This window comes from Crinia signifera, chromosome 6 (assembly GCF_055691185.1).
Source record: "Crinia signifera chromosome 6, ASM5569118v1, whole genome shotgun sequence".
Classification (NCBI taxonomy): domain Eukaryota; kingdom Metazoa; phylum Chordata; class Amphibia; order Anura; family Myobatrachidae; genus Crinia; species Crinia signifera.
In genome coordinates, this window is record NC_139222.1 from 168964336 (window position 1) to 168990577 (window position 26242).

Here is a 26242-nt window from a genome sequence, read left to right on the forward strand (position 1 = left end):
CATAGAATAATAAGACACACATTATCTGACCCAGTCACGGAACTACAGTAATGTGTAGGAACATGTACACACATAGAACTATACTTACAGCCTATGTAAAGCCTGTGTGCCAGCATCTGTTTAATAAGACTGAGCAAAATATGCTATAAATACACTTGTTGAGAACACTGACATCCCGCACACCGCTAGCGATATGATACTATCAACTGGCCGGAATCAGGGCGGTGCCTGTGTGAGTGACAGCCGGGGGGGTGGGGCGGCTCCTGTTACACCGGGAGGGGGGCGGTTAGCCATCAGCTCGGCGGCGTCGGTGACACAGAAGGAGAAAGGGGGAGCGTGGTGACACCGGGCCGTGTCCTGACAGGTGAGGGCAGCTCGGTGACCCCGTGACATGCAGGATGGACGGGCGCTATCACTGTGCAGCCCGGGACGGGTTCCTGGACGTCTTGAAGGAGGCCACCAGGAGAGACCTGAACTCGCCCGATGAGGATGGAATGACCCCGACACTGTGGGCGGCTTATCATGGGCATCTGGGGGCTCTGCGAGTGATTGTCAGCAGGGGGTGAGATACTTACACACTCGCTACTAGTGACTCCTAGAACTATTTGTACTGCATGTAGTAGTGGTAGCAGTGTGTGTCCCAACCCTTCTCCATCCCCCGGTGTGCTGAGCAGGGTGCATGGCTTCCTATGTGCGGCTTGTCATTAATGATCGCTGACCACACTGTTGTGTTGTGTACAAAGGAACTATGGAATCATGTTACGTAACTTGTGTGTGTGTGTGTGTGTGTGTGATGATGATGGGTACACACAAAATGACATGCATACCATGCAGTGTTGTCAACCATAGGCGTGCGCACATAGAGTGTTAGGGGTGCACAGGCACCCCCTAATGCTGTGCCCACCCTTATATACTTTTGCTTTTTAGAACTGATATTCCATTAAAACAAGCGCCCATCAATCAAGTACAGATGGAGCGCCTGTCATTCTTGCCCAGGGATCGCCAGAATCTGTCCGCTGGTGATCGCCGGCGGAGAGGCGCTCCATTTGACTGGAACGCACGTGCGTCTCACATGCACGCGCGTTCCAGTTTCCCGTCGGTGGGGGGACGGGAACCCTGTCCGTCTCCGCTTCAGGGAGACGGACAGGGTTAGGGGGGGGTGCGGCAAGGAAATGTGCACCCCCTAATGAAATGTGCACCCCCTAATGAAATGTGCTGTGCACGCCTATGTTGTCAACGATTTCCATTGATTGCCCAAACGGGTATGGGTCATAGTGTCTACATACTGTACATTGGGTCGATCACAGAAGGTCGACAATGTCCCTCTCCTTCAGGGAGAAATGCTCTGTTCCTGGATTTCCCTGGAAATGTATGATTGCCATCACCTGTGGTGAAACACCTTTCTGATCAATTAACCTGTTCAACAAAGGTGATGGCAATTATACATTACCAGGGAAGTCCAGGAGCAGAGCATTTTCTCCCTGAAGGAGGTCAGGTAGGCAACCCTTTCAAAATGTCGACATGGGTTTTTCATGGTTTTTGTCCTGGATGTCGACATGGACACCATCTAAAGGCCCCCATACACTATGTGATTTGGGCACGATTTCCCCCGATTCGGATGAATCACAAAATTGCACATCAGAGTCGGGAGGTCGGATGGGCTGCGCATAAGATTTGGTAAATCTTATGTGCAGCCCTGAGTTTGGTGGGGAAGGCAGCAGGAGGGAGACGCCGGCTACCAGAAAAACAAGCAGAGAGAGCAGGGGGGGTGGCGCAGGAATCCACGGGAGCCGGGCAGGAGAATACGCTGCCGGGCAGCGCCAGCGGTGGGAGCAGTGGAGCACTTCATAGAAATTAATAGGCAGCCATTGAGACCACTCTCAGCCGCTCAGCAGCTTCCCCTGACTGGCTCGATTCCCTGCGCTGCTCCCTCCGCCCGGCTGTCTGGTCACCCTCCCCCGCTGCCTTTCCCTGGTCCCCTCGCCGGCTTCCGCCGCCCCCTGCTCCATCCATCTGCAGCTCCCCAGGAGTTGCATGCAATTTATCACATGCAAAACTAGCCACATGAAGTGCCGGTACTTATGTACTTATGCCGGGCGTCCAATTAGCATACGTACGGCACCGTAGGGAAATCGCATTGCATGCGATTTTATAGGGTGCAATGCCATTTAATGTAGTATACACTTGTATGACATACAATGGGATTTAAGCAATTCCCACTATCCATGCCACCCCGAAGCATGGTGAGCAGCGTAATGCGGCATCCCGACCTTTTCGTACCCATACTATCCACGTCGGCGTGTAGTTGATTTTATAAAGCGTGGCGAGCGCAGCGAACCACCAAGCAAGAAGCGTGGCAAGTGGACGTAGAATACATGTAACGTAATTCCAGTCTCCTCGTGGGGCTCGCCACGCTTTGGGATCCATGGCTATCTGTGCTCGCCACACAGTCGACTCCAAAGTCGACTCCACGCCGGCGTGGATAGTGGGGGTATGAAAAGGTTGGGAGGATCGCACCCTACAAAATTGCATTTGATTTTTGCGGGTGATGCGATCTCATCGCACCGCCCAAGGCCAGAGAGCAGTGAATAAATTACATAGGAAAATCGCATTGCATGCGATCGCATGCAAAACACTGCATGCGATGCAATGCGATTTTTCTTACGTAGAAACGCCCACTAAGCTATTTGCTTAGTGGGTGCCCGGCTAATACATAAGTAACGAAGTGCCCTATTGCCTGTGACCACTTCCGGGGTGCTGCCGGGAGAATCAGGTCTGACTTGTCCTTAGGACAAGTCGGACTAATGTATATGGGCCTTAAGTGTACAGTGTCCCCTCGCCATGCTTCAGGCATGGTGCCTTGCTGCGCTTGGCACACGGTATTATTCCCCCACCACACCATTGTGGATGGTACAGACAAGTCGGCAAAAAAAAAAAAAGGAAAAACTCATGTTGACTTTCTGTGGTCGACCCAATGTACCTTAATAGGGTCGACCTAATGACCGTATCCCTGTCAAAACATATGGCATTGTGCATACACACATATGCATATACGTATTACACACATGCAAAAAATATCATCATGGCCACATTCAGAAATATAGCTGTCGTTCGCCTCCGATTGAGCTGCATATAGTACAGACACAGAGAACGCTGTTAGCAAACTTGTGCATACACACCGAACCATTTCAAGGGTTTGTCATAATACATTTTTCTTATCAGCAACTCATTTAAAATGTTGTCTAGTCTGTACCTGACTTACAGACACATCTGTACAATGAGCCAAATTCAGATCTGATCGCATGGGCAAATTTTGTTCTGAAAATGGCAAAACCATGTGCACAGCAGGTGGGTCAAATGTATCAAATGCAGAGAGCATTAGGTTTGGATGAGGTGTGTTTGAAACTGAAATCTAAATTGCAGTGAAAAAAAAATTAAGTAGCCAGTATTTACCCTGTACAGAAACAAAGGGTCTTATTCTAGTTCACTCTTTCTGACAAAATCCTTCTTAAGGTGCGTACACACGTACATATTTTCTGTCTGATCTATCTGGTGGGAACAAAAACCTGGAAATGTATGGGAGCAACTGACAATCAAAAAATTGTTCCCAAACACTTGAACACTGGCCCACACACATCACTGGTTCACCGCATGTGTGCCAGCGATATGTGCTGAGCGATCCGTGCTTTGGCACATTGCTCAGCACAGCTCCCCGTTGGCCATCGATGGATGAGCAGCACCAAATAATTGTATGTGCCATGAATGGTTATTGCTGATTGCAACATCAATGGTAACCATTGATGAACAGCCCACCGATGGCCATCCTAATATCACCTAGTTTTTCTCTAGTGACATCATATATATGTCGTGAATGTTATTTCTAAAATTAAGGGAAGCCAATTCACACCCTTTTCCTGTAAAATTAGAAATCAAAATCTATGCATTGTGTGTTATCAATTTGAAATAAAAAGATGTTCCTCTGCCCTCTCCCCCGCCTGCAGAGTACGGCGCCGGGCTCTCTGTCTGTCAGTGGATGACTGACAGCCAGGCTGCGAGCGGCGCACAGGGCGGCATGGATGATGTGCACACTGCACAGGGTGGCTAGGCTGGCCTGGCAGTGTCCGGAGCGGGTGCCTCCCCCTTCTGCTATGGGGGTTGGTCACCCCTTAGGACGGAGGAGGGACCCGGCTTGAGCGTTCAGGCTGAGGCTCTGTCACTCACTGGGGTCACTGAGGGGGGGGGGGGGGTTTGGGTATTGAATGCAGCACCATTTCAGTCCGTTCTGCTCCGAGTCCTCAACTTCACCTCCTGTTCAAGTGACCTGACCCGACCTGAGTGGAGTCCTTACCAGCTGAGCCTAAACCTGGACTGGTGCACCGTGTATCTATTTTGTTGGTGAGTGAGTGACTCTGTGACTGTCTTTGTCTGCACTGGTGGGGGCATATATGGCACTGTGGGGGCATAGCTGTGTCTGGCACTGTGGGGGCATAGCTGTGTCTAGTAGTAGTATGGGGGCATATGTGTAATGGGCATCATGGTGTGGAGTGTAATGGGCATTACGGTGTGAGCGGGATTGTGTATTTGCCATCACAGTGTGCAGTGTAATGGGCATCACGGTGTGCAGCATAATGTTTAATTGGCATTACAGTGTGGGGGAGTATTGTGTAATTGGCATCCCGGTGTGTGTGTGTGTGTAGTAATGGGCATCACGGTGTGTGGGTTATTGTGTAATGGGCATTACGGTTTGTTATATAGTATGCAATGGGCATCATGTGTGGCCTTATGTGTAACCGGCATTATGGCTTGTGGCTTTGTGTGTAATAGGTATTACAAAGTTCTCTAAAATGTGCAATGGGCATTACGGTGTGTGGCATATTGTTGGGCCGCACCCACTTTTCACTGCGCAGCAGCCTCACCTACTACAAATTGGGGGGGGGGGGGGGAGAGGCGCGAACATGCCCTTGCTCCGGGCATCGTGGCACCTAGCTATACCACGGTTGCACTGGGCAGGGCAAACCACCTGCATTGTACTTGTGCTTGCAGGATGAGTGAAAGCTGGTAAATTGTAACAATTACAGTCATTATCTGATTTAGTTAAGCAGCAGGTCCTTTTGGAGTCTTTTGTAATATGTTTCTGTGGGCTGTTACCAGTTAATGTTTGTTTTATGTCCTGTAGTATCTGGAAATGTGGGCAAAAAACACATTATGGGAGGCTATAGCAGGATCTACATATATATATATATATATATATATATATATATATATATATATATATATATATATATATATATATATATATATATATGTATATATATATATATATATGTTGGGTATCCCATATCCGAAATATTTAGAATATTTCATTCCACCCCCCACCTTTTTTTTTTTTTTTTTTTTTTTTTTTTTTTTTTTTACTTACCACGACCCCCAGTGTCCACGGCGGCAATCGGACCCCTCGTCACCGACGCACCTGCACAATGCATCCTTGGGACCCGGCATGCTGCTGGAGAGGAATACGAAGGCCGCCACGGATGCCAGGGGATATCGGAAATCCGCAATAATCCCTTATCCAAAATGCTCGTGGTCCCAAGCATTTCGGGATACTCCACCTGTATATAAAACCATAAGTCTCTCATACGGGGCAATTCAATTGTTTATCGCACTGGTCCTGACTGGCAATTAACTGAATTTAGCTGGCATGCTGGATATTAATCATTGGATGATAGCAAAGCGCAGGGTCACGTATCGCTATGGCCCCTACACACAGTGCGACGTAGGGGCATTTTTTAAGCAATTTAGTGAGATCACTTAGAAAATGCCCTGAAAACGCCCCGTGTGTAGGCCCCATAAGCCTATAAGCTCCATAGCAATGACCCTCGCAACACCCACTATAGCTATGTCCTTATGGAATCTCATAATACAGTAATAAAAATGCAACTGGGCCAATGCTTCTCTTACACAAACTGCAACCTCATGTTTAATTTGAAAATAGGGCTTTTTTTTTTTGTTTGTTTATTTTACATCAAAGGTCATTTATTAATGTACAATTAATATTCACATTTATATTTATGTTGGAGGTCCTTTTCCTTCCACTGTAGCTCTCAGGGTTTTATTTTTGTACTGTCAAAGTGTAACTATTTACCACAGTGGTGCTAAATAGGTTACCTCTGCAATACATAAAATTAACCACATACATAACCATTTTCTTTTTCCAAAAAATCATCAGAAAGTATTGGTTAATTTATGGAAGTAGCCTACAAACATAGTTTAAAAACATATTTGAAAGTTATATCAGTAAAAAAAAAAAAAAAAAAAAAAAAATTAGCCTTATTCAGTTGCCATATTCAGATTTTAGCTTACCCCTAAGGTGGGTGCGAGTTGAAATGCAAACCCGACAGTAAGACACACCCAAACAGAGCTACATTTGAATAGCACTGTTGAGATTGGCCAAAATCAGTATATAAACTTTAGCTTTCACCCTTAGGGCCTGATTCAATTTTTTTTTTTTTTGCACAGTTAATTAATGGCCACCCGATCAAGCTATTTAATTGTTTTTGGATACCCATTACTTATTGTTTTTGCTGAGTCCAAATACAAAAGGTGAACCTGTCTGTACTGGGTGCTAAAAGTATTGGGTGCTACAAGAAAAATGCAGTTTGGGCACCCAAAAGCCAGACTTAGGGCCTGATTCTGGTTCACTCCCAAAAGTAAATTCTCTCTCTAATGGACAATAACATGTGCACTGCAGGAGGGGGGCAGATGTAACGTGCAGATAGAGAAAGATTTGCACAGAAACAAAATAACTCAAATCTAAAGGCCCATACATACACAAAGATGTGTCAGTAACGACCCATCGTTAACTACCATCTTTCATTTTCACCCTTGAAGTGAAAATGAACGACCTCAGCATTGCAGGTGCTCACTGGTGCACGACGGCTGACAAACGACCACAAACGATGCAGGACCTTTTCTATTAAAAAAACAAAGAATGTTAACGACCATAGCCAAATTGACCTGCATGCATTGACGATGGCTATGGTCTTTAACGACCCACGGGTACGCGCATCGTTGGTAGTCGTCCATCGTTCACAGCATAAACAGTAGACGATGTTAAAAGATTCACCTCCTAAACGACCCTGAACGAAGTCGTTCTGGGTTGTTCAGGAGGTGGTTTATAATGGGGTCGTTCATCATCATTAAGAAGACATCGTAGTGTGTGTACGGGCCTTTACTCTCTATGCACGTTACATCTGCCCCACCTGCAGTGAACATGGTTTTTCCCATTAGAGTGAGAATTTACTTTTGCGAGAGAACCAGAATCAGGCCTTCAGTGCACATTTCTGCTCACCACCTCAGGAGTGTGTGAGCAGAAATGATAGGCATCTGCGCCTGAACAGTGCAACAATTGAATTGCTCTTTTTGATGCAAAGCAAAAATCTGGCCCAAGCATTCTAGCAAACACTGGTAGAGTAATGCTCTAGCATAAGGATTCATGGCAGTTAACAAATAAATGATTATGTGCTGGGATGATGACAAACATGCAAAATGTGTTTCTATTCCTGTATATAGCATATACAGGGACAAGGGAGAAGCATAAATCTATGGCAAAGTAAGCAGATGAAAGAATTGGTATCACATTCTCTTTTAAAAACGATATAAAAGAAAGACTCATTACTAGAGACAGGATTATATGCAACATAAAAAGCTCGAAATATGCATGCAAATATGCATGAAAAGCGTCAAAATATGCTAAATAAAAAATACAAAATAAAGTATAGTTTTTTTTATTTAAATCAGCATACAATTAGTAAGTAGTAAATGACCCCCAGCAGTATACCCCACATAATGCCCCCAGCAGTATAACACACCTAATGCCCCCAGCAGTATAACACGCATAATGCCCCCAGCAGTATAACACGCATAATGCCCCCAGCAGTATAACACGCCTAATGCCCCCAGCAGTATAACACGCCTAATGCCCCCAGCAGTATAACACGCCTAATGCCCCCAGCAGTATAACACGCCTAATGCCCCCAGCAGTATAACACGCCTAATGCCCCCAGCAGTATAACACGCCTAATGCCCCCAGCAGTATAACACGCCTAATGCCCCCAGCAGTATAACACGCCTAATGCCCCCAGCAGTATAACACGCCTAATGCCCCCAGCAGTATAACACGCCTAATGCCCCCAGCAGTATAACACGCCTAATGCCCCCAGCAGTATAACACGCCTAATGCCCCCAGCAGTATAACACGCCTAATGCCCCCAGCAGTATAACACGCCTAATGCCCCCAGCAGTATAACACGCCTAATGCCCCCAGCAGTATAACACGCCTAATGCCCCCAGCAGTATAACACACCTAATGCCCCCAGCAGTATAACACGCATAATGCCCCCAGCAGAAACTGTGCTGTAAGTTACACTCACCGTTGCCATCCGTTGGTTGAGGTCAGTGTTCTGTCCAGAAGCACCACTGTTCGGGGCCTCCAGCACCCGTGTGGCGCGCAGTGATTCCCCGCGTGTCAGCGCGGCGGGCAGCCTGTCAGCGCGGAGGGTGTGGGATGTAACTGGAAGAGCCTACAGTACACACTGCGGCGTATCAGCTCTTCCACCCACATCCCACCCCCCGCCGCGCTGACAGGCCGCTCAATCCATTCCTCTGATGGGCGATTCTGTCAGCCTATCAGCGGCGTTTCCTCACATAAAGAAAAAAAAAGTCAGGAAGTGAGGGTGAACGCTCCGCGCCGACCGCGCTATGCCAAATATGCACCATCAGGACATTTAGGTCAGATATGCAATTTCTGCTGAAAATCGGGCAAATATGCAAATGCATATGCAAATGCATATAATCCGGTCTCTACTCATTACATACTCAGGAGTACCACCCCCTTTGTTTCTTAACCAAAACAATAAATTAGTGGTCCCAATAATGCTGCCTCTGTATGTTGCTAGTTCCTCAGTCTTCTCTAATGTAGGGTACACACCAGGACGACCCGCTCACGATGCACATCGTGAGCGGGTCGTCAGTGTCTCGTCCGACCCGCTCACGGTGACGCGGGGGGGCAGGACCCGCTCACGATGTGCACCGTGAGCGGGTCCGATCCGATGGCGACCCGCACCCGGCTGTATGGTCGTCATTGAGATCCTACCTGCAGCAGGTAGGATCTCAATAACGACCGACCCGCGGGACCGCGCATCGGATCGGTATCGGTCCACAGCAGGTCAGAAAAGGGCCCAATCAGCACACAATCTACATCCAATTGATCGGAATTGGATCTAGATTGTGGGGATCGAGCCCTAGTCGTCCTGGTGTGTACCCAGCATAATTCTGGAGTCCCTTCCATGTGATGTCCAATACTTTCAAATGCAAGGAAAAATCAGTTGTTTAAAGTGTTGTGTGGGTATTTAATGGACTCCCCTCACATAAATGCCAGATATACTAAGATTTATAAAGTGGCATTGATAAACTACCAGACAACCAGCTATTAATTGTAATTTGTCATGTAAAATGGCAGTTAGGGGCTGCTTGGCTGGTAGTTCTTCACTCTCCACTTTATCGCTTTTTTTGTAAAATAGCTTTTTTATTCCAAACTGCAGTAGCAACAAGTACGTACATACATACATACAACTCTCCACAAGGATGATACAATCGGTAGTCTTTCTTTCTCACCTGGAGTGAGTAGTCCAAGCTGGACTTAACGTGATGCCGAAAGGAACATATGCTTCCACGGAATGGTGCCAAAACTGTTAAACTCTTATTAAATATGGACTGAACCAGCGGGATTGATTTGTTTTATTACACCGTATATGTACACACACTGCTATCAGGTGGCTTTCTATATTAATATATTACATAATTGTATGTATTTTCAGTCCAACTATGGACAGTTTGTTGAATTAAAAGATTTTTTTTTGTCTACATACATATATTTTTTTTCTCTTTTTGGGCTCTACTATAAATCCACATTGCGAGATCCAAGCCTGTTATAATACAGGGGGATTTGCACATTAAAAGATACCTTGATGCATCTGGCACCATTCTAAAACACTGTGAGTGTGGTACGCAATTCCCTTTGGGTAACCTCCTTGAACTAGAATCTTAAAGATACCTTTATGTGTTTTCATCTGCTACCTCGTATGTGAGTAGGGGGTACGCTTACACAAGTTATTGACCCTATTTTTAAAAAATACATCTATAAAAAATTCCTAAGAAAGATACCTTTTACAGGAGTAACTCCATCTAGTAACCAGTGAGTGGGGGTACGCTTACTTATCTTCCTTGTCTGCCGAATTTAAGGGGCAATATTAAAATAAACCTTTATGGGATTGTATCATGTATTATTTATGTGAGTAGAAGGTACGCCCCTGGAATATACCTTAATACAAAACCAGGAAAAGCAAATACTTCACAAACACCTGCGTCTCCTAGGATAAAAGAAGAATACTCTAGATTCAAAGCACTTTAGAGTAGAGTTTTATATTTCATTTATTTTTCACTTAATTTACTTACACAATGTATGCTTTTTCATTTTTTATGATAACATTGGGACACTCATGAAAAAAACGGAGCACACACCTTGAGAATTATTTTATTCACTTGAAAAAGGATCGTTCTACTTGCCTTTATCCATTGGAATATACGGAAGGGAAGTACTTTTTATGTTTTGTGCACATTGATTTGTTCATTATTAGTTCACACCATTTTATGTTATTTAAATTTAGCGCTGCGTACCGTATTTGGAACTCAAAACCCCCTTTTTTGCGCTAAAATTAATTACTGTAAATTTTTTATTAATTCAAAACCAACGTTTTTGCTGTTGGGACAACAACATAACTCTATACACCACCACAATGGGTATGAAATGAACCAAACAAAATGTGCTTTTAACTGCAGACTTAAAGCTTTCATTTGAGGGTATTTACATCCAAATCAGGTTAACAGTGTAGGAATTACAATGGTTTTTAGATGTGCCTCCAAGTTTTTAAGGGACCAAAAGTAATGGGACAATCCATTTAAAAGCTATTTCATGGACAGGTGTGGGCTAGTCCCTCATTATTTCATCATCAATTAAGCAGGTAAAAGGTCTGGAGTTGATTCCAGGTGTGACATTTGCATTTGGAATCTGTTGCTGTCGACTCTCAATATGCGATCCAAAGAGCTGTCACTATCAGTGAAGCAAGCCATCATTAGGCTGAAAAATCAAAACAATGACGCAGATGAGACAAAGATCAACTTGTACCAGAGTGATGAGAAGAGTATGGAGCAAGAAAGGAGCTGCTCATGATCCAAAACATACCACCTCATCAGTGAAGCATGGTGGTGGTAGTGTCATGGCGTGGGCATGTATGGCTGCCAATGGAACTGGCTCTCTTCTATTTATTGATAATGTGACTGCTGACAAAAGCAGCAGGATGAATTCTGAAGTGTTTTGGGCAATATTATCTGTGCATATATTCAGTCAAATGCTTCAGAACTCATTGGACGGTGCTTCATAGTGCAGATGGACAATGAACCGAAGCATACTGCAAAAGCAGCCAAATAATTTTTTAAAGGTAAATAAGTGGAATGTTATGCAATGGGCAAGTTAATCACCTGACCTGAATCCGATTAAGCATGCATTTCACTTGATGAAGACAAGACTTAAAGGAAAAAGCCCCAAGAACAAGCAGGAACTGAAGACATTTGTAGTGGAGGCCTGGCAGAGCATCACCAGGGATGAAACCCAGAGTCTGGTGATGTCTATGCGTTTCAGACTTCAGACTGTAATTGAAAAGTTTTATTGCAAACTGCAAAGGATTTGCAACAAAGGGGCATATTCAATTGATGTTGAAACTGGCATCTTGACGAAAAGATGTCAGTTTTCGACATTAATAGGACATCAATACGAATACGAATTGCCGTATTTTCGGGATAGTAAATGTCAAAAATAAGTGTATTTCTAAATACAAATACACCTATTTTTTTACAATATTTCCTTTAGTAAATTTCCCCCTACTGGTGTAATGTGAATTAGTACTATTATGTGGCCATGCCTCTTCCCCCATAAAACCATAAATTTTTAGCGTGTGCGTTCGGCGCACACTGTCCATTTCCAGATTATGTATTCTCTAGTATATTTCTATCTTGCTTTATGTGAGTGGGCCAATTGATTCCACAACCCCCCCCCCCCCCCGACCCACAATAGACAGTCAGGGGCGCCCAAATCTATGTTTGCTTACCAAAAAAAAAAATAGGCTCGGCTCATGGTATATGCCATGTGGGGGAGAGGAGCAGGCTTCTGTATGTGCCATGCTAGGCGTAAAGGGAAGAGGAGGCTTTGTTCCATTTGGACCCAGAAATAGGTCCGGTAGAACCCTGAGTTTTGTAAGTGAGGGGTCCCACTATATTTGGGGGGTTTTGCGATAACTGGTGTGTACATGTAACATGCATGTAACTATTTTACATGTCTATTTTAAATAGCGGCTGTTTTTTTCTCAGCGTTTCTTGTGTAATATATTAATGTTCCTAGCATCAAGCGAATGTTAATTAATGAGTTGTTGTGTCCTTTGGCACAATGAATGCTCTCATAATACTTGGCACATTTTGCAAGTGGAAGTGGAGGGGGCATGCGATCCTTGGAATTTAGGGGAACGTAGTCCTAATTTTGTTTGGTTTCATTTTATCCATAAAAAGGCCAGTAATGCTTTTTCTACAGTCTATCTGATAGCTTAAATGTGTCTTGTCATATTTCAAAAGTAGTAGTGAGTTATATACAGTAGAGAGGCATTCCCAACCACGGTCCTCAAGGCACACCAACAGTGCAGGTTTTAGTGATATCCAGGCTTCAGCACAGATGGATTAATCAGAATCACTCAGGTACTAATTAAGTCACCTGTGCTCAAGCCTGGATATCACTAAAACCTGTACTGTTGGTGTGCCTTGCGGACCGTGGTTGGGAATGCCGGCAGTAGACCATCTAAAATTTTGTATTTTATACAACATGCAATGAATAAATAAGTGTAACTTCAAAGTTGGAAGTTATGCATATTGTTAAACAAAGTAGATCTGAAATTTTCAAAAGGTTTGAAATCAAGTAGTTTGTATCATTCACTTTAAATAGAAATGCCTATTTGCAGTACGCACTGCAAGGGTGAGTGGCTTTTCTACAAAAAAACAACCTGGGAAACATGCATGGAAAAAGTAGGAAAACTATCCTGGACCCCCCAAATCTGGTAACTGAGCTAATAGGACAGAATAAAACACCAGTAGCGACCATAAAAAAAAAAAAGTGAACGTTCCAAAGGATGTTGTGTATGATTTTTACACTTTATTTTATTAATAGTAGAAAATGATAGCCCGTAAATGTTTTGACACAATCTGGTTCCCAAGTTGGTCTTTCTAATGTATGGCCAGCTTTGCTGGTGTTTTTTTGCAGTGTTTTTGAGTATTGTATCCTCACCGCTGGAGGAATGTCCCAAAATGTCTCCAGGTCTATTGGGGAAATCCTCACTACAGCAATGTACCAGCAACCATTCCAGAGACATCTTGCTCCTCACAAGAATAGCCACCTATAGTAGCACGTGGGACAGTTACCTATTGGTAACCTCCAGCTACTTTCTGTTCCCATCTTGCCCACCTCCTCAATATCTCCCTCTCATCAGCCACTGTCCCCTCTGCCTTCAAGCATGTCTTGTGTACACTATTCTTAAAAACCTACCATTGATCCTGACACTTTCTCCAACAATAGAAACATCTCTCTCTCCAAACTCCTTGAGCTTATTGTCCAGTGTTGCCTTACTGTCTTTGCTCCTCCCACTATCTGTTTCACCCATTTCAGTCTAGCACTCAACTAAAACTACCCTCATGAAAGTCAGCATCTCTTGTATGTGGGGCTTCCTGACAAATGCATCACACTACACGTCTGACACTACAATCTATCTTCATTGCTGCTGCCCAGCTCCTCATCTTCTCCAAATGTACTATGGTCCCAATTCAAACCTGCTTGCTAAGCTGTGTATATGCAGAGCCTAGCGAGCCGGTAGATGCTGCCCCACCAAACACCCAAATCCCTGTGCTACACACTCGCTGATCTGTGCATGGTTCTGTCAATCTCGACTGCCAGGTCTGAAGTTATCATGCCTTGCTAATGCCTTCATAGGGCACAGCTAGATGCTGATTAACTGGAACCCTGGGAAAAAGATCTACATTGGTGGTGCAGCGGTCAGCTGATCCGACTGAACATGGCAGTGCCCATGCCCAGGAGTTGGCGAGAGCCATGTGGGACACCTGCAACGCCTGCAGTAAGAGCGTGTGCAGATGTCAACCGGGAAATGGGAAGATGCATTGCTTGGAGCTGCATCTTCCCTACACATATACACACACCTAGATCTCTTAAGCTGTGTACACATGGGACGATTTAAGCCATTATTGCTGGCTAAATGGTCGCTTAGCAATCATATTGCCTGTGTGTTTTTTGTGTTGTAGGAGATAAATCTCTAGGAACGCGCTCCCGCAGCCAGCCAGTTCCTAAACAATGTCCTCAAGGCACCCCTACGATCCATATGTAAGTGTGTCCATGCTTGGCCACAGGTGACTTAATTAGCACCTCGTTAATTTGATAGAACCACATTTGCTGAATCATGAATATACTCACAACCTGTTGGGGTTCCTTTAGGACCCCGTTTGACAACTTGTTCTCAAGAGAAAAGTACCTAGGCAGCACAACAATATACTTACTATACATCCCAAAGAATCTATAGGAGTATCCCAAAATATTCAGAGCAGAATGCTTGGAAAATCAGCATATTTACAGCTTTATTGCAGACATTGTTAAAATGCTTTAATATGTATGTAAATGGGCTCGACATTGACATACTGGGATTATTGTGCCTACAAGAATTTTGTCAGCCATGTTCTTGTCAGCATTCTGACTGTCTCTGTCTAGGGATTCCAATCCTGAAAGCATTTTGTTATCCTGGGATTTCAATATTAAAGTGCTCCAGTCTCCAGCTCCTGGACTAATTTCAGGTTTGGGAAAAAGGGTTAACGGTATATATTTTTTTCTTCAAGCCCTTCCCCCCCCTCCTTTCTGCAGTGCACATCCACCCTTCTGCCCTCTCTCTATTATCCATCTCTCCCGCAGTCCTGTCCATTTTGCATCCCACAGAGTAGAGCCCGCCCACCTTATTTTAATATCCTCCTGCTGATGTCCTCCAGCCTAGTCTTCAAAGTGTTTGGAATGCCAGGTAATTTTCGAACCCCAAAACATATGCGTTGGCTCACAGTGACACTATTTGAAGAGGAGGTATGAGGAAATGTCGCATTTAAGTATAAGGGACGGGTGGAAGGGAGAAGGGCTGTGGCAGTGGTGCAAATAAAGATGATTGACCAGATTAAAATGCCACAGACAAGGAACTGGAATTTAGGTAACATCTAGGTGCTTTCCTGCTTATGTTTGTCATTGCTAGAACCATCTTCATCTTCCTGGTGATGAGTATTTTGCTAGGACCAATTTCTCTCACATCTTTTGACACATCATTATGTTTTAGATGTAACTTGTGAGCACAAGAACATTTTGGGGATTTTATCATACTGTTTGTGTGTGTGTGTGTGTGTGTATACTGTATATAAATATAACTTTAACGCAAATTCCAAAAGCAGGCACTCACAGGTTTTGGCTGCCAAAACCGTGAGTGCCTGGTTTTGGAATTTGCATATGATATTACTGATTGTACACCACGGTAGATGATTGTTCTGAAGGAGGGTGGCGGTCTCATTACTTTACAGAAAGTAATGAGACACTTTTTTTTTTTTTTTCACACCACGCAGAACAGATGCATGGCGGCATGGGTGGAGGGGTGTCTCAGCTACACATTACCTTCAGCGGCAGTTGCCTGTGAGCCTTTACAGTCGAGCTTTAAACAAAGTGTCCTTTTTTTAACTCGGTCGAGGATTCGAAATGGAACGTATGATCAAGCAATGATATGCCATCAAGTTTTGTTTTAAACGCAGGAAATTTGGTAGGTAAAAGTAGATTTTGACTTCTGATCAAAAAGACAAGTGTATGGAGATTTCCTGCAAACTTCTTAGCATGTGCAGGGTGGCACACATAATTGCCGCCTCACCCCAAAATGGGATGAATGAGCAAATCAAAGACCAAATCCATACTTTTTTGACTCGAAGGGTGTGGTCCACAAGGAATTTCTACATACCGCTTAAACTGGCAACAGTGCATTATACAGGAAGCAGAATCCACTGCCTCGGCAAGGAGTTTGTCCTGATGGAGGACCCAGGTACTGGCAATGTGCCAACTCACACATAGCTGCCAGTGAGGTATTTTTTGGCCAACCACGTGACAACACATCAACCACCCTACAGTCCAGATCTGGCCCCAGCTGACTTCTTTTTGTTTCCCCCGGATCAAATGCGGCCTAATAAGACACAGTTTTCAGACCATAGACAAAGTAGAAACAGCCATGATGAGGTCGATCAAGGACGTTCTGTTTAATGCTTTCCAGGAGGTGTACCAAGCTTGGCAGAAACGCTGGCAATGGTGTATCAATGCTCAAGGGTCATACTTTGAAGATTATTAACCCTTTGTATATGAATGTTAAAAAAAAATAGTTTTTCCCTAATTTAGTCTCATTACTTTCTGGACAGATTGTGTGTGTGTGTACGTATGTACATCTCTTATCTATCCATCCATATACTGAGTGGCCAAATTATTATGACCACCCCTTCAATACAATGTTGGACCACCTTTTGCCCGTAATACTACATGGATTCTTCTTAGCATGGGCTCTATGAGATGTTGGTAGGTGGTATGAGGAATCTGAGACCACATCCTATGAACTGCACTTTCCAATTCCTGAAGATTTGATGGTACTGGATCCAGCTGCCTGATGGCCCATTCGATCTCATCCCACAGGTTATCAATTGGATTGAGATCTGGTGATTGTGCAGGCCAACTAAGCAAGGTAAAGTCTCTGTCATGCTCATCAAACCATCTGCGGACAATGGCAGCTTTATGAAAGGGAGCATTACCTGCTGGAAGTATCCATCCCTGGCAGGGTACACCATTAACATAACAGGATGTACTTGATCTGCGATAACACTCAAATACCCTTGGCCATTCAGAGTTTGTTCCACAGGAATCAAAGGACCCATACAATGCCAAGAAACCATCCCCCAAACCATAATATTGCCTCCACCAGCTTGAAGTGTTGTGGCAATGCAGTTGGGGTCCATGCTTTCATGCTGTTTTCTCCATATTCGCACCCTGCCATCTGCATGGTGTAATTGAAAACGCGATTCATTGGATCACATGACCTTTTCCAGTCATCTACTGTCCAATTCCTTTGCGAACTGGAGATGTCTGCTCTTCAAGACAGACAATACAGGCTTTCAAACGGATCGTCGGCTTCCATGGCCTATACGGTGTAATATGCGGCAAACAGTTCATTCAGAGACCTTCACAGTTGCTCCTTGATTAAGATTCTCCGCAGTTTGACGTACTGTTGTTTTTCTGTTGGACTGGACACTCGGGCAGGTCTCCTTTCAGTGTGTTTGGTTTTGAGTCTAGACACTATGCGCTGAAAACTAATGCCTGCAGCCAGCACTGATCACTACAGTTATGCAGCCCACACACGCGCCGATGCCGGCGGTGCGATGCTGTACGATGGGGTGCGCGCTCCCGCGGCACCTCATCGTACAGTACAAAAAGTATGTGCTGCACATACTTTTTGTACTAGCTTTTTCTAGCATCGCATGCACATCGTATGCACAAGGCATACGATGCGATGCTGTGTGTGCTAGTTAAGCTCACAACGCACGCTGGAATCGGTGCGTGTGTGGGCTGCATTACTCCCTTAGTAACGGTGGGCTTAAGTGTATGCAAAGAATAAGTGATCTTGTGCGCTGGCACTGTTCCAAAAAAGAAACACAGTGAAGGTATAGATTCATTGATAGATAATAATAAAGCGAATAATACTCTCCTTATCTTTGGTTTCTTCGCCTAGCTAGTGGCTCTCCATAGATTGATTTGATGGAGGTATGTAAGAGATAAGATATATATCATAGTGTGATATTGTCACAAAATTTTATTTATAACACTTATTAAAAGTAAAACAAAATCACAAATAACAAATAGTAAGCAACCCAGTTGCTATGAACGGAAAAGATTTAAGGTGGAAGTTTACCAGATTCTGGTGTTTAAAGCGCCTGTAGAACAGATCTTGTTATCCTGGAATGACCCCGGTTCTCCGGAAAAACCAAAAGGTCTCAGGTGCTCTAAAGTTCAGGCCTGGTCAAGATACACCTTTAGTGACACACTTCAGGCTGCTGCTGAACGCGTATCGGGACCAAATGTCCCTTCCTCAGGCAGTACTGCACAAGAATATGATAAACTTCCAACTTAAATCTTCTCCGTTCATAGCAACTGGGTTGCTTACTATTTGTTATTTGTGATTTTGTTTTACTTTTAATAAGTGTTATAAATAAAATTTTGTGACTATATCACACTATGATATATATCTTATCTCTTACATACCTCCATCAAATCAATCTATGGAGAGCCTCTAGCTACAGATGGAGCAGGTCTCATCTTGGCAGGGGATGGCGCTGGCGTCGCCAGCCGCCATCCCCCGCCAGCGCCATGGCGATGGCGAGAAGGGGACGCGCGCGCACGAGAGGCGCGCGCGTCCCCTTCAGACAGCGCTTCCATCCGTTCCCCCGGGTCCACGCCGGCTTGCCGGAGGTAACCCGGGGTCCCCGCCGCCTGCCCGCACCCCCCCCCTAACCCCCCCTAACCCTGTCCGTCTTCCTGAGACGGACAGGGTTTCCGTCGCGCTGGCGACGGAGACTGAGAGGCGCGTGAGACGCACGCACGTCTCAGTATATTCGCTGGCGAGGCTGCTGGCGGGTCGCCAGCGGGGACGTTCTGGCGATCCGCCAGCCAGGATGGGAAGTGCCCCATCTGTAGGTCTCCTTTCACCTCGAGCATTCAGTAGCCTGACTTGAGACCCCACTTTCTGTAAACATTAATAACTGCTGACCTCGAACACTTCACAATTGCAGCCGTTTTGCTGACACTGGTTTCTATGGTTAGAGCGCCTACAATCATCCTGCGTTCAAATTCTGTGAAATCACGTTTTTTGCCCAATTCTTCGCAAGCAACACAGTGCAATTGATGCTTCACTTGTCCTGCATTCCCTTTTTATAGCTATCTCGGACTCTAAGGCCCTCTAGTTATGGCCGATCTGCGTATAAGTGTCAAGTGGTTATAATAATTTGGCCACTCAGTGTGTGTGTATATACATATATATTTCCAAACAATGTAGATGGCACTCTGGAGATTTCAGAAGTACTGCACGGCGGCAGTCAATAGTACAACAAAACTCAGACAATACTAGTCAAGTGTGTCAACGTTCCGAGTATTCACCCTTTATCAAGACGTAACAGAGTAAACAAAACTTACTTACTTTTGTTTATTTACTTACAGCAGCCACGACTCCTCCTGTTCTTACCAGCACAAACCATGACACTTTCTTCTATGATACTTATATACTTTACCTTCTTCTCTTGACATGGCTACAGGCAACTTTGACTTTCTGGATGAAAATTTATTGACACGGTATAGTGTCTCTTACTAATGATGACACTGAGAAAGTGCTTTTTGGCCAAGCAGACTTTGATATCCTCCCCACTGAATCCCCCACCAACTTATACCACCGCTTGTTCAGACTACGTAAACATGAGACTGATCTCACACTTTCTATCAGAGTACCATCGGAAGAAGTATTTCCCTAGGGGGTTTCACATAGCCAATGTAGGGTGCTATAATCCTTCCTTCTGTAGTCGCTGGTGCGGGGTGCTTAATAAGTACTGTCTCGACTTAATGGTCATTGTGGTGGAGTAGGTGGGAACAGAATTAAAAAAGGTAAAACAGGAAATGGACAACTTCGGTCTCGCACTTTTGGTGACAATCAAATCCCACAGATCCACAAACCTAATTGAGAAACTGAGATCTCAGATAGAGACCTATAAGAGGGATCTTGTGTCGTTTAAGCGGAACAAACTTGCTATTGTTACTGCAAACTACCAGAACCATATGGTCTACTGGTGGCTCTTCGGTGAACCCAACTCTGGTAAGCTCCAGAGGTTCCCCAGAAATAGACGCCAATTCAACAAACACCCCCCCCCTCCCCATCCCTGACCAGGCACTGGTTCTTCTACCTTGGCCTCTGATAACTATTCAGCAGATCCCCGACCCACTGGGGATTTTTTAGAGGTTGGTTTAACACGCCCAATTCGACAACCAAGAGGAAGGGGCGCAGACTCCACCGAGGAAAGGGAAATACTGGCTGCAAAGCAAAGACCCAGGGGGAGACTTAGTCTTTTACTTGTCGAACACTCCATTGGAACTTGCAATGGTTCAACTGCTGTCCAGAGGACTCTCCTTTGTTCCCACTGTTTCACATGATTCCTTTGACACTTCAGTCGACTTATTCAAGTTCGGCCATAAGATTCACCTACGTCAGGGGTGGGGAACCTTTTTTGTTCCAAGGGCCAATTGTATGGTGGAAAAATCCTTCAGGGGCCATATGTAAAAATTTCTGTTATAAATTGTCCTGCTGCAGCCATCCAACGCTCCGGCGGCTGCCGCTGAATAGGACTGACAGTCTCCGGTTGCTGTTAATTAAGAGGAATCTTGCAAGAACTACCGACCTCTCGCAAGAAGTCCCCTGTACTAGACTCCCGGCAAAGCTACTGGGTGGGTAGGAGGGCCACTCAGACCGGCTATGGAGGCCGCATATGGCCCCCGGGCCTGAGGTTCACCACCACTGGCCTACGTGAACACTTTGGAGATTCCAAAGATCCCGGGGCAATCCCCAAACTTAAGAGACCTTCAACATTTGACCCAACCTCCTCCTATGCCAGTTTGAAGACATTCACATCTTGTTGAGAGAGACTTAAGAGAGACTAGCACCATGAGTAAACATGACAATCTTACCTATATCAAAAGGGCAGCCCTTAAAACTTTAGAACAAAACACCAATTTGGTGATCGGGCCTACCGACAAGGGTGGAGCTGTGGTTGTACAAAACTGGGCAGACTACCACTCTGACATTGTCAAACAAGTAAGTGATACTAACATATCTGTTAGTCTCCAACAACCCCATCCCCTCCTTTAAAAGGAGGGTTGACATTACCATTCGGATGGCACTCTCAGCGGGTTGGATTGACAAAGACACACTTGATTATCTTTGTGTTGACCACCCAGTCTGCCCCATCCTGTACACCCTTCCCAAAATCCATAAGTCCTGCACTCGCCCACCTGGCAGACCGATCATTTTGGCAAGAAATTTGCTACTTCAGCCCCTGGCAATTTATGTTGACAAACCACTGGTAATCAATGGCGATAGCTATGTTCGCGATACCACTGACTTCATTAAAAAGTTATTTAAACTGGACATTACAGGAGTTCTATTGAAGATGGTATGTTGCCTATAGCAACCATTCATGTTGCCCATAGCAACATCCCATCTTTAATAGAACTCCTATAATAAACCCCTGTGTTAGCACCCGTTAACAATTTACCAGGCAACAAAAAGGGGCTCTAATAAAATAGCCCTGGGAGTTCAAGCCTGAGGCTTCCTCCCTTTTTCACACTCTGTAAATTATTGTGTCTAATTTTTGTGTCTAATTTTATTCCCCAGTATAATGTAAGGCAGATAGATATATAGATATAGATCTACTGAGGTCAAACGTTTCCTTTAGTTCTTGACCAGGTTTGCACACACTGTAGCAGGTATTTTGGCCCACTCTTTTATGTCTTGGGGCTGTTGCCGGGCAACACAGACTTTCAACTCGATCCACAGATTTTCAATTGGGTTGAGGTCTAGAGACTGGCTAGGTCACTCCAGTACCTTGAAATGCTTCTTACGGAGCCACTCCTTAGTTGCCCGGGTGGTGTGTTTGGGGTTATTGTCATGCTGGAATACCCAACCATGTTCCATCTTCAATGCTCTTACTGAGGGAAGGAGGTTTTTGGCCAAAATCTCACGGTACATGGCCCCATTCATCCTTTCCTTAATACACATCAGTCGTCCTGTCTCACCAAGCTGCTTGCATATTGTCGAGTAGCTCATCTTAGCCTTGTGCAGCTCTACAATTTTGTCCCTGGTGTCCTTAGACAGCTTATTGGCCTTGGTGGAGAGGTTGCAGTCTGACTGTTTGAGGGTGTGGACAGGTGTCTTTTATACAGATAACCAGTTCCAACAGGTGCCATTAATACAGGTAACGGGTGGAGGATAGAAGAGCTTCTTAAAGAAGTAGCAGGTCTGTGAGAGCCAGAAATCTTGCTGATTGGTAGGTGTCCAAATATGTATTTTCTGCAAGAATATACAAATACATTGTTTAAAATCATACAATGTGATTTCCTGTTTTTTTTATTATTTTTTTTTAATCTTTCTTCATTCTGTCTCTCACAGTTGAAGCGTGCCTAAAATGGAAATTACAGACCTCTCTCATCTTTTTAAGTGGGTCATCTTTCACAATCGGTGGCTGTCCAAATACTTTTTTGCTCCACTGTATATAATATATAATATAGATTGGTGAGGCTCTGGGAAAAAATAGAGATAGTCGCAAGCTTCAAAATAAGACCCAGAGTGTGGATCTTACTCACACACACATACATTTATATGCCCAAATAACATTGTCTTTATTCCAGAAATTATATTACATAGCTATATTACAGACTTCACATTATTTTTAAGTTTGTATTTATATGATTTTGTGATTTGTTTTCCATAATGTGAGTACATGCTCTTAGGTTTGTCACAGCTGTATCGTGCATTTGCATACATTTGATAAATTGGGGTGTACAGACCAAATCCCACTTTATTTGTGTTGTATAGTTGTCAAGGCACAGGGAAGATGACTCATGTATGATTGCGACTACAAAGAGCTGTCAACATGCACAGTGAATGAGATTATCGCAGTAATGACAGATTAGTGGAATTTTATTAGGAAATACTGTCACTGGTGTGTGTGTGTGTGTGTGTGTATATAAATATATTTATACAGTAAGTATAGGGAGTGTAGATACATGTGTGCAGAGGTCACATTATAGGCAGCAATGGCTGTGTGTGTGTGTGTGACTTGCGTAGTTGTCTCTCATGAGCTCAGTTACATTGCTCCATCTCACTAACCCAGCACCATTAATTATGCATGTGCATGAAACTGTTATACTGCAGGTAACCTATGCAGGTGTAGAGCTACAAACACTGGGGGAGAGACTGGCAGAGCTTGCCATGCACTGTATGTGAACATGCTAGTACTATTTACTATAATATAAAAATAAAACACACAAAATCATGTAAGATAATAATTGTGTGATGTTTGCCGAAGGTGTGCAATGTTGGCCAAGAATGGCTAAAGTGCAAATCATTTACAAGGCAAAACCAACCTCCTTATAACTGATTGCTGCTTTAAACATGTAGCCATTCACTGCCAATATCTTCACCTCTGACTAACTCTGCTCTCTTCCTTTTGCCAAAGGGTCTCCTAATAGTAGGTAACTTGACCCATCTAAAGCAGTGTTCGCCAACCGTGTTTGGGGTGTAAGGGACTTGAGAAAAATGAAACCGCATGAAAGGCTACTAAAAATGTTTTTAGAAAAATCTGCTAATTTTTCATGTGGTTCCCGTACCTACCTGGCCAACTTCCAACGAATGCCCTCTTCATCTCACAGTGACTCCCAACTTCCTTCCCACTTATCTCTGTGGGAGTGTCCGCTGTTCTGCAGTCTCCCAACAGTGGCTCCTGGTGGTGTGCATCTTCAGGGGTCCCTCGAGCAGCCTCTGCTCTGCGATGGGACAATGACACTGAATTCCTCTGCAGCTGCCGGTGGCTTCTGGGTTCTTGCTTCCTGCCTTGTGGCTCCTGGCATCAGGTCCTGATTTCAGGCACTTCATCACAGCAGTACTGCAGCTAGGCGAGCTACCCAAACTATGACCGTATGCTATTGGTAGCTCACGAGCTACAGGTTGGAGACCACTGATCTAAAGTCAGTTAAATCTTGGTGGTACTGTTAAATTAAATGAAGACCCACATACACCAATTTTTTAGTTAGCTATGTATGTTATGAAATGTGAAATAATGTAATTTATGATTCTTAAAATGGTTTTGGCATAAAGAAGGACAGCATATGAGGGTACACAACTATTTCAAGAAGACGAGGGGCAAAAAGATAAGGTAAGAGGACAGCCTGTAGTTCCTTACACTGCACTCTGTTCACCAGATCGGTTGAGCTCTTGCCAAATGCCAGATCAGTTAGGAAACATACCTGAGTTGAAATATTTCATATGCTATTCTGACAAGCCCTCAAACTCCTGTTAAACCAGCCATGAGTATGAGTACATATTGTAGGAACTCTGCTGAAAGCTACTTTGTATTAACATTGATTCTTCTTTCTTGTGCATGAAGGAGATTAGCAGGAATCTGTGTTAGAGCCTAGTGTTTGTTTGTTTCCATAGTTGATACTGACAGAAGCTGTGGAGCACAAATGCTTATGTTCATGTCACTTCTAATATCTGAGAACAAAAGATTTTGATCTTGCAGCTTTTGGAGAACAAATAATTTACCTGCTTGGGTGAAGTGATGCACAAAGCCACTCCTGTACAACCCTAGAGCATATGAGTAGAACCTGAACATTTCGCTTTTCCATGCAAAAGTGTAAAGGAACCTATTTTTACTTGTAAGCACATAGATCTGCATGGAAAAGATGGCTGCATCTGCATGGATTGGAAAGTCAAAATGGGAGGAGATGGGTAGCATCTGAGTGCAGATGCTAAAACATGGGGCAAAAAGAGTGTTGTGAGGGGGGGGGGAATAATTGGGTGGTAGGGTAGCATACAGCCATTTTGGTACTTGTTTCCTAGAACGGCGCCCATCGTGGGCATCGCATGTACATGCGACCGATGCGATGGCCGCGATTTTACATAGAAATGCATGGTAAAATGTAAATCGTGTCGTTCGCATCGCATGCGGCCAAAAAATCGCATGCGATGCGACCGACGCGATTAGCGATTTTACATAGGGAACAATGTTAAATGGCCCACAGACCCCAAATAGCCACCCTGAAGTGTGATATGCCCCCCCCCCCCCAATTGTTAACGCCACCCCACGATCAACGTCAACCCGAAGCATGGCGAGCGCAGCGGTACGCGTCCTCCGACCTTTTCATACCCCCGTCGGCGTGGAGTTGAGAATAGAAAGTGTGGCGAGCGCAGCGAGCCACTCAGCCCGAAGCGTGGCAAGCGCACGCGGAATACGAGCCCGAAGCGTGGCGAGCGCAGCCGGAATACATGTTAAGTAATCCGTGTCCCCTCGCGGGGTTCGCCACGCTTCGGGAGCGTGTTCCGCGTCCCCTCGCGGGGCTCGCCACGCTTCGGGCTCGGTGGGTCGCTGCGCTCGCCACACTTTCTATTCTCAAATCCACGCCGACGTGGATAGTGAGGGTATGAAAAGGTCGGAGGACGCGTACCGCCGCTGCGCTCGCCACGCTTCGGGTTGACGTTGATCGTAGGGTGGCGTTAACAATTGGGGGGGCCATTTCACACTTCAGGGTGGGTATTTGGGGTCTGTGGGCCATTTAACATTGTTCCCTATGTAAAATCGCGGTAATCGCGTCGGTCGCATCGAATGCGATTTTTTTTTTTGGCCGCATGCGATGCGACCGACGCGATTTTTTTTTCTTGCGATGCCTAAGATCAATATCGTGGGCGCCCTTCTAGGAAACAAGTACCGCCATTTTCTCCCTGCACTTGGGAAAAACATACAAATATGCCTAGGCAGTAAGTGTTACCTTGTATGATTTTATATATATTTTATCTTTGAGCACCTTGACAAAGGGGTTATCGCACCCTGAAACGTTGGTTTTGCCTCACACCATTAAACCTTTGAAAGTCTCCTCCGAGTGCCGCCCATTCCTGCCTGTCTAGTGTGTGTGTATATGTATATGTGTGTGTGTATATATATATATATATATATATATATATATATATATATATATATATATATATATATATATATATATACATACATACATACATACATACATACATACATACATACATACATACATACATACATACATACATACCCAGGTTATTGCACTATACCTAGTGGAAATATCATCCTTTAATCCTACTTGAGATTCTCTTATCCTGTGGGAAAAGAGTTCTTTTCCATATTTTTT

At 44.5% G+C, this 26242-nt stretch overlaps 1 protein-coding gene across 2 annotated transcripts in view; it reads left to right on the forward strand.

Moving 5' to 3' along the window:
- Positions 1–281: 281 nt before the first annotated feature.
- USH1G (USH1 protein network component sans) overlaps positions 282–26242 on the forward strand; it is a 40395-nt gene continuing 14434 nt past the window's right edge. For both annotated transcript variants that reach the window (XM_083148054.1, XM_083148055.1), the window contains exon 1: positions 282–562. In XM_083148054.1, the coding sequence (XP_083004180.1) occupies positions 399–562 (164 nt within the window). In that variant the 5' untranslated portion in view covers positions 282–398. The remainder of the gene's footprint in view (positions 563–26242) is intronic.